General features: G+C 48.3%; 2 protein-coding genes across 2 annotated transcripts; both read right to left on the bottom strand.

The window, feature by feature from the left end:
- Positions 1-478: 478 nt before the first annotated feature.
- LOC136466848 (MAPK kinase substrate protein At1g80180-like) lies at positions 479-1199 on the bottom strand. Its single transcript, XM_066465365.1, has one exon. It carries the CDS (start codon positions 1191-1193, stop codon positions 684-686), a length of 510 nt encoding a protein of 169 aa, XP_066321462.1. The 5' UTR covers positions 1194-1199; the 3' UTR covers positions 479-683.
- A 291-nt stretch (positions 1200-1490) lies between these two features.
- On the bottom strand, positions 1491-5585 carry LOC136466847 (uncharacterized). Its single transcript, XM_066465363.1, has 2 exons — positions 3982-5585; positions 1491-3582 (listed from the first exon to the last, which is right to left on the bottom strand). Exons 1-2 carry the CDS (start codon positions 5029-5031, stop codon positions 1495-1497), a joined length of 3138 nt encoding a protein of 1045 aa, XP_066321460.1. The 5' UTR covers positions 5032-5585; the 3' UTR covers positions 1491-1494.
- Between the last annotated feature and the right edge of the window lie 3438 nt (positions 5586-9023).

Genomic DNA, 9023 nt, shown 5'->3' with positions numbered 1-9023 from the left:
CATTTTAAACATATGATGGTAAATTAGATGCCCCATGGGCCACCTGTCAGCTGCATAGTCCTCACCGCGTCTGGTAGGGATGGTCATCACCAATTTTTTTCCGAAACGAAACAGCACGTTGTTAAGGACATAATCCCGCACCGTGGCTGCCGTTGAATCTTCCAACATCTAACAGTGTTGGTGTAAAGGTTTATTGTTGGATAAAAGCTAGTGAACGTTACGTGTTGGTAAGAGAGCGAGAGCGACCAGACTTCCGCGCCATGTGAACGTTGGGTGTTGGTAAGAAGAGAGCGAGAGTGAGAGTGAGATTGAGAACGCCGAATGGTCCGGACAGCAGTTTGCCTGTCGCTTAAAGCGTCCCGGATGTGAGACCACGAATCTTGAACTTCCAAGCAAATCAACGAGAGAGAAGTCGGTTATCTTAAAGCATGGTTCAAAAGTATGTAGGCATGACCGCATGATGAAGAGCAACGTTCCGTACGTCCCTCGATCGGGGCTTGGTTGAACACATTATTCACCACGTAGTACAAATTTATTCAGAATCACAGAGAGAGAGATTTTATGGACCTCAAATCCTACGTACGCACGAGCCACTTGGTCTCACGATCACCGCTCGCTCGGTTACACTTCGTCTCAAGGATATGATGATCATGAAAGAAAAAAAAAAAGACATGGTGATCTTCCTACCGCTTCTTGTTCTTGGCCCGCCGCGGCAACGACGACGAGCCACCGGCGCCGGCGTCCCGGAAGATGGCGCAGGGCGCGCAGCAGCCGGCGGGCACCCTCGGCGACGGCGGCTCGGCGGCCGGGGCCACGTCCCTCGTCCGGAACGGCGTGCCTGTGCCAGGCACCAGCAGCTCCTCCTGCTTCCGGTGGTGGTCCTTGTGATTCGGCTTGGACAGCGCCAGCAGCTTCCTCTTCTTGTCGTCGCCATCTGCCGCGCCGCCGCGCCGCAGCATGGCGACGCTCCTCGAGTGCCGCAGCTCCGGCTGCTGGCGTCCGGCGGCGGCCTCGGTGAGGAAGCGCTCGTCCCAGACCAGCCCCGACGAGCCCGACCTCCGGAAGGTCAGCGCCGATCTCTGCAGCCCAGCCATCATCGATCCAACTCGTCCAATCCGACGAACAAAACAAGGCAATATATAGCGCAGAAAGGGGCGGTAGATGTTCGAGAAAGTTGGCAGAGTGGCAGACATCGGAGCAGCCAAATGATGGTGTCCGAGGAAAGCAAAGAGCAGGGCAAGTGCTTGCCTGGAAACCACTAAACCGGCCGAAGATTAATTATTTTTTATTAGGAAAAAAAAAAGAGTTGGTAGGAAGGGGTGTTTGGGCGAGCACAGACGTTCCACTCGGTTCCATTTATGACCTCTGGTTTCTTCAGTTGTCAGTGCTAAAATCCAAATCTCACAAAGACCAACGCCAGATGCCAACATGGTCATGAAGAATTACCAGCATATATGAAACACATCAGCGATAATGAAATGCGCAGCAAAATGCTTATTTCTTTTTCCTACTACTACTACTAGCTCCTTTGGAGCCTTCAGCGATGGAGGCCTCCACAGAAGCAACTAGGCTGGCCTCCAGCTTATGACCTCTCACTGCCGATCGCACCTTCCTCAGAATATGTTGCTTCATCACGGCTCTCTCAGCAGTCTGGAGCTTCTTGCACATGTTGAGTCCCTGGATGTACCTTGACACTGCGCCGCCGAAGGGATCGCCAGCTTTCTCAAGGGCCACAAGCTTCTCGACGACTTGAGAAGCGAGCATTCTCTCGATGCAGGGCTTGGTTCCAACCTCCGCAATGTCCACCAGGAATTGCATGGCTAGATCCTTGGTCTTCAAAGACTTGCGGTCCAGCAAGTTCACCAGTTTTTCTATGGTTCCTAGTTGCAGAAATCTTTGCAAGACAAGGGATCCACCCTTTGCAAAGACGATCTGATGGAGAGCGTAGTATGCTGAATCCTGGAGCTCGTCGATGTTGCACTGCAGCATGTCAATGAGCTCGTGAGCAATATTAAGCTCCAGGAACCTATGGACGTATGGCTCTCCACCTGTGCAGGCCAATTTCATCACCAAAAAGGCGGTCTGAGACCTCACTTGGTTGTTTTCGATCTCTCTGCGTCGTAGCAGCAAAGCCAACCTATCAAACAGATTGCTTCCCAAAAGGAGATCTTGCACCCTTGTATCATTTGCCCTCTCAGCAAGAGATAATAAACCTTGGATGGCTTCAATGATATCTTTGTTGTCTCTTTGAAGGATCTTATGAAGAATCACCTCAAATGATTGTTGAGGCTTTGGTGATTGAGATACATTTTTGTCAAATAAAACAAATCTTTCCAAACTGATCCGAGCATGCCAGGGCAAATGAAGCAGCACTGCAGGCCCCATGCACCCTTGGAGTGGAGCACCAAGTTCACAGAATGTTTTTAGCGTGATAATTGCGTGGTGCTGTGAGATCTCAGAACCACTGCCCAAAAGCACAAGAAGTTTCTTGTCAATTCCAGATTCAATCATGGTCTCAACAGCCTTCAATTTTCCAACCTTTGTCAGAGATGCAAGTGTTGTAAACACAATTTCATGCCACTGCTCATTTTCTACAGACAAGAGATCTGCGATTCGATCCATGGGAATTCTTGACAAAATTTCATCAGCAATTGTGGCATCAACGTGCTCAGATATCTTGGCCAGAACAGAAGACAAGTTGGCTAGAGTTGAAGTATCTTCGCAGGCACCAAGAAGATCAATTAATTTATCTATGGAACCTGCTGTTTCAAGAGACCGAGCAAGATTTATGTAGTCTGCTTGGAAAAATATAACTGTAATTGCCGTAGTGACTGCAAAAATAAGATCTGGTGACCCTACTGCAATTATCTCTGCTATTCGAGGGCCAAGTATTTTGCTGAACCCAAGTCTGCTTGCCTCAAATTCAGATAGGGATCTGCATCCCATGAGAGCTTGAGTTGTGTTTACCAATAAAATCTCGATCTCCGTGAATTCTAGCAGAGAAAAGAATGATCCCATCTTCTGTTCGGCTGGCCTTTTCATACACTCTTTGCCAAAAACAAAAAGCCAAGGAGACACTAATGCCGCATAATAAGAAATTGATTCAGATAAAAGAGCATGAACAACATCATTTGTTTTGTTCTCCAGGTAAAGTGAAACCATGTCATGCATATGATACAACGGTTGGTCCTCCAGTTTGATAATGAGTGATCCTTCTACTAATTTTGAAACCACGAGAGAGAACAGGCCGCCCTGCTCAAGCGCTGACCAAATGGATTCCAGACAAGCCTCTGGAACAGGTTCTTCCCAAGAGATAGCTGCAAGAGCCATGAAAAAACTTCTTGAATTTTCTGGCATTGCTTCTAAGCTGAACTCAAAAGATCCAAATATGGTCAACGTAGTCTCCACGTCTTTCTCATTGACGTATGAAACTGGACCAGGTGCACAAGTGGCATATGTTGAGAGGTTCGATATGGCTTTCTCCCATTTTTCCACTCTGGTCTCCTTCCTGAGAGCCTTGCCCATGACAGCAACCGTAAGGGGATGGTGACCACAACGATCCAGTAAGACTTCTGCAGCAGGCTGTGAAGTATAGTAGAGAAGTTAAACATCCAAAATTCATGGTGTTTGGAATTTGTCGTGATTCTAACTTGTGTGACATATCTTTTTTCTAACATGTCTTACTTTGCAAATTGCAGGTATTAGCATAACTACTAAATAAATAAAAACATATATGTATGTAAAAAATAATGAGCATATTCGTGAAGCTAAACATTATGTTACTAAAGAAAACATGTTGTTAACAGGATAAGATTAATCTTGAAATGCAGACATATGTACAAGTTGAGATTTTCGCAGCAGGGATGCCTTCGTTAAAGCAGCAGATGAACATATGCAAATTAGTATCAGCAAAGAAAGCTAAGAGATGTGATATGCAGCTGAAACTAATGAAGGGCCATCAAGGCTAAGAGTAAAGCATACCGGAAGCTCTCCAACACTGAGAAGGCTGTGATAGAGAAGAATTTCCCTGCTGATCTCCTTGATGTCATCTTTGGATATTTCTACCTTTTCAGCTTCTGCTATCTCGTAGATAGCTTCATCCCTTGTGGTCACGAGATACCGGCAATCATTATCATATAGTCTCGTGAAGCGATCAACAATGTCTTGCTCCCAAACATCATCAAGTAGGATCAGCATGCTCCTTCCGACCAATGCTGTCTGGAGCAAGCAACAGACATCATCAAGATCTTTTCCATCCTCCTCCTTAACAGTCATGGAGCCGATCTGCACAAGGAACGTGCAGATCTTCCTAGCAAGGCGCTTATGGTATTCGCTTCTGCTCCCATTACACGCTGCCCTGCTGCACCACCGCCCAAAACCAATCTCAATCGCACCATTCACAAAATAAAAAGGTGGATCAGAAGCAATCTGCCGTGCAAGGCATGACTTCCCAATACCAGAGAGACCGACTATGAGGACGACTCGATGAGCCCCATCCCTCTCCAACAGCTCCCTGACATAGCTGCACTTCTTCGACACTGGGTATCCATGCTCCGACTTAACCCTCACCAGCGCCGGCGTGCTCCTGGCGGTCGACGCTATGACCTTGCCGACGCTCTGGGTCAGCTCCTGCAGCTCCAGCCACTGGTTGAGGTCGTCCCTGATCAGCCTGACGTACCTCATGAGCGGGTCACCCGTCACGGAGCTCCGCACCAGCCTGGCGAAGCCCTTCCCTTTGCCCTTGCCGCCGCTCAGGATCTTCTTGGCCTTGGCGACGTTCCCGCGCAGCTGGTCCATGAGCCTGCCCAGGCTCTGGAACTGGCGGTCCAGCTGCGGGCCGTGCAGCTTGTGCGCGTGCCGCTGCCTCGACTGCTCCGTCAGCGCGTCGAGGTCGGACACGAAGTCCTCCAGCACCTGCAGCCTCCTCGGAGCCTCCGCGAGGTCGGACGCCGCCTGCTCCAGTGCCCCGACCGCGGACACCATCGCCGAGACCAGCTGTGTCGCCGAGGCGAGCACCTGCACCACGTCCATGCTTCGAGAACCCGCTTCAGATCACGGCCGCAAAAGCAGCGCTCCCTTGCAGGAAGACTCAGCGCAGGCTGCAGCAATTCCACAAACACATCGCGTGCATCCTCATGGCCACCGCCGCAAACACGGGCAGCGCAATTTCTCGATCCATCAATTCAGACACGAGCAAGCAAGCAGCCGATCGCTCACCCCCACAAGCACCAATCTGAATCCCAATCCCCGCTCGCATCAGTACCACTAGCAGTCCACCCGCAGCTACCAACCGAGACCTCCTCGGCCGGCCTGAGCGGATCGATTTGACCGTCAGTCAGAGAGTTGGTACGGGTACCTGTGACTCTGAAGGAACCCAGGAGCGACAAGAGAATTCGCAAAGTTAGTGGGCCATGGCGGGGCCGGAATGCATCACCGGTGATGTCGTGGCGAATCGAGGAAGCTTCAGCGAAGGAGGCTGGGGCTCGCCATGACCAGTGCCCTGCACGCCCCCCTTTGGCGAGACGGTCAACACGACGACGAGTGACAAAGGAGGCGTCCGGTGTGCCGTCTCCACCCGGCTGACTGATTGATAGTCGCCTGCCGGCCTGCGCCCAGCGACGAAAAATCCAACGCATCCACTGGCTACGGACGGACGCCACGACGGGCTCCACGCGTACTGGGCCGGCGTTGCGGAAGGGGTTCTTTTACGGCCCACCAAAGCAGGTTGACCCACGCGGGGGCCGCTAGGCCTGCTTCTGTTCGGCTGGCATGCTTCCGGTAACAGCACCCAAGCCCAATATCGTACGGCAACAACGGGCAACCCAGCAAAATAAACAACCGTTTCTAAAAAAAAAAAACTGCACAAGTGCTTGTAGATAGTATTGTTTTTGTTCCACCTGAGTAGGCATTTGTTCCGTGAGTTTATGCACTTATTTATGTCATTTATGTCCACTGCAGAAATTTTGGTCTACAGATAATAGTTCCGGTTGAACAATGCTTATCAATCAAGCCAGGTGTACAAACCTTTATTCCACGAGTTAGGGCATGTTCGCTTGAACTTATCAGCCGGCTTGTCAGCTAGAATCTACAGTATTTTTCTCTCACAATAAATCAGTCAAGACCGGTTTATCAGTCAGCTTTAATACCAGCCACACAGGCCCTTACATGATTGGCTCCATTTGTATAAACTTTTGTTCCTCCTGCAAAACTATTGTTCCACTGAAGAATTTTTGTCCACAAGAGCAAGGAGATTTGACGTTCATGTACATGCATAAAGATTTGCACTAGGTTTTTTAATTGTTGTAATCTTTAACGCCAAAAAATTGTACGCTTAGTTTTAATCCTATCAACTAACCTGAATATTTTTAGTGAGGTATCAAAAAGCTCACTCTTTCCACTAATCATAGTTAGATTCTCCTGTAAGGATGCTCTCACGAGGGCCAACCTCCTAGACGGGTAACTCCATGGATACATGGGCCTTCTTCCCCACTGGTCTACCAAGCCTCTCCTAGGCCGCTCCCCGACGTCTCCACTATGACAGTTTTGGCCAAAATGCCGAGAGTATCTCGTCTCTTGTACAACTCTAACGGCAGAGGATCTCACAAGACTTACTTACAAGCTCTGAGTGCACAACTCTTGTGCGCAGCTTGCGCAATATATAGGCAACAAGGTGATGAGACCTGAGCCATGAGATTCTTGGTTTGGACTTTGGACACGCACTACGTGAAAAGCAGTTTGTAGCAACGGGGTTTTTTTAGGGACGGCTGGCATTGGAGTCGCCTCTACAGTGGTGTGCTCGGGCTCCAGCACAGCGCCAGCTCTACAAATAGCACAGTAGGGGCGGCTGGTAATACGAGCCGCCCCTACAAATGCGTCGAGCTGACCGACGACTCGAGTCCGCGTCCGTCTCGAGCCCCCAGTCACCCACCCGCGCCCCCCTCTACCCCCAAATCACTCTCGCACCTCCTCCCTCTATATCTCCTCGTCTTCCCCATCTCTCTCGCCGGCGCCGCCGGCCTGCTAGCCTGCCGTCGGCGCCTCCTCCGCCTAGTCCGCATCTCTTTTTGGTCTCCCCCGCCACCCTCTCGCCATCGCCCCTCCACCTCCTCCACTTCACCCTGGAATGCGCCTTTACTCTCGCCAAAACCCTAAACCCTAGCGCCTGTGCCCGCGTCCTAGGAGCCGTAAATGGTAGTGGCGGCGGCCAAAGACAAGGAGATGGGAACATGGCGGGGCGGCGCTTCAGGCGCTCACAGTGGCGGTGGCCGAAGACGAGGAGATGGGCGGCGCCTCCTCCACATCCCTCCACCCAGATCTGACTGGCGCCTCTCCCTCCCTCGTCCCCTTCTTGTCTTCTGACCACGGGCAGCGGGCGAGGCTGAGGTCACCGATGGTTTTGATGGCCGGCGGCGAGGGCAAGTCCAGGAAACGACGTACTTCTCCCTCAGGTACCCAGGGATTCCATTCGTACCCCCTTTCATTTTAGTTGATGCTATCATATTCATTCTTTTGTGATTTCTCATTCTAGAAGTTATTGCATAATTACTGCACCTAAAACAACATTCGACTATGTCAACAGTTCAGTTCCTGAGAAAGAAGCCTGCATGGTTGTTTCAGATTACATATTGGAATCGACTGTAGTGCTAAATAGAGGCCAGAAATTGTTTTAAAGTACAAAAACTAATTTGCTTTTTTGTTAAATCACCAGATTATCCTTTTCATATTTTTTCAGCAGATCTTCGTAGAGTATTTATGCTAGTAAGTTCAGATGGAATAATATGCAGTTCATCATCAAAGCGAGTTGCTCTGAAGGTCTGTATGTGCTTGCTCTGTCTGAATAAATCAATGCTAGCTTTGAGGCTAGTATGGTCGTGTGGTATAGTATTTCTTATATTGTCCCTGAACTCAATATCTATCTGGGTAAGTCCCACCACAATCAGAGTAGGAAGCAGTAGTAAAGTATATGCATGCATTGCTGAATCTGAATGCTTGATTATCATATATGGGATTTGTGTACTAAAGGAAGTTACTGGGATTTGTACCTGACTGTAGGGATTTTGCTATGTGTGACTGTGGCTGCTATCATCTACATAGTACAAGTAACTCATCTTCACGGATAGTTTGATACCCTTTTGACTTGATAGTTTTAGTTTCTGTATGTTTCTGAGTGCATTCATTCCTTGTGACTGGCTGCTGTCATTTCCTTATCTTTGAGGGACCTTGCTCTATACGACACATGTGTTGCTTTTCTACCAATTTAATATATATAATTTGAGTCCTATTCTGAAAAAAAGTGTGAACTCAAGTTCCATTCTGCTGGCTGCAGGGGCTAAGCATATTTACAAGTTGTCATCTAACTTATTCCCCTCTCTCTGACGGATCTGCATGTGTCTTGGACAGGTTCTCTCATTGTGCATTACACTTTTACTTAGTAAATCAGTTTCTTCTATTGATGCATACCTTCAGCATTTGTTGATCTTGTCATTCCCGTAAGGATATAACTTGGTATGTTTGATGATTTTGATCTCTAGGTACCGTTGATCTTTATTTTGGACACTAAAACAGCTGAACTAACTCAGGTAAGCAAAGCACAGGGTTGTGTAAACAAAGTCATATGCTACTGCTGTCAAAGATGATAGTTCCAAATATCATTATTGTGTGTGAACTGATCTTCCATTTTCATCCCTATTGCCCAACCACTATTTGCTCCAAAAGCACTTAATGCTTACTTGTTTTTTCGATATCTTTTGTACTGAAGTACCTCTTATTTTGCAGTTAGTCCAGAGGCAGTCGCAATGAGTACCTTAAACTGAAAACAAGGGTGGATAATTTATAGATGACTCAGAGGCAAGTTGAGTCTACTCTTGAATTCTATCTTCATGAATTTACAGAGTTTTCAGAATTCTCATAAGTCATGACCCTCTGAATTAGCACCATAGTCTGAATTGCATAGGCATGAATGACTTAGTATGTTATATCTTTTCAATGCTGAACAAAGAAATTTCTCATTTTGTAGATACAAC

Source organism: Miscanthus floridulus, chromosome 7, assembly GCF_019320115.1.
Source record: "Miscanthus floridulus cultivar M001 chromosome 7, ASM1932011v1, whole genome shotgun sequence".
NCBI lineage: Eukaryota > Viridiplantae > Streptophyta > Magnoliopsida > Poales > Poaceae > Miscanthus > Miscanthus floridulus.
Note: the sequence above shows the minus strand (reverse complement) of the source record. Positions and strands in the feature narration are given on the sequence as shown.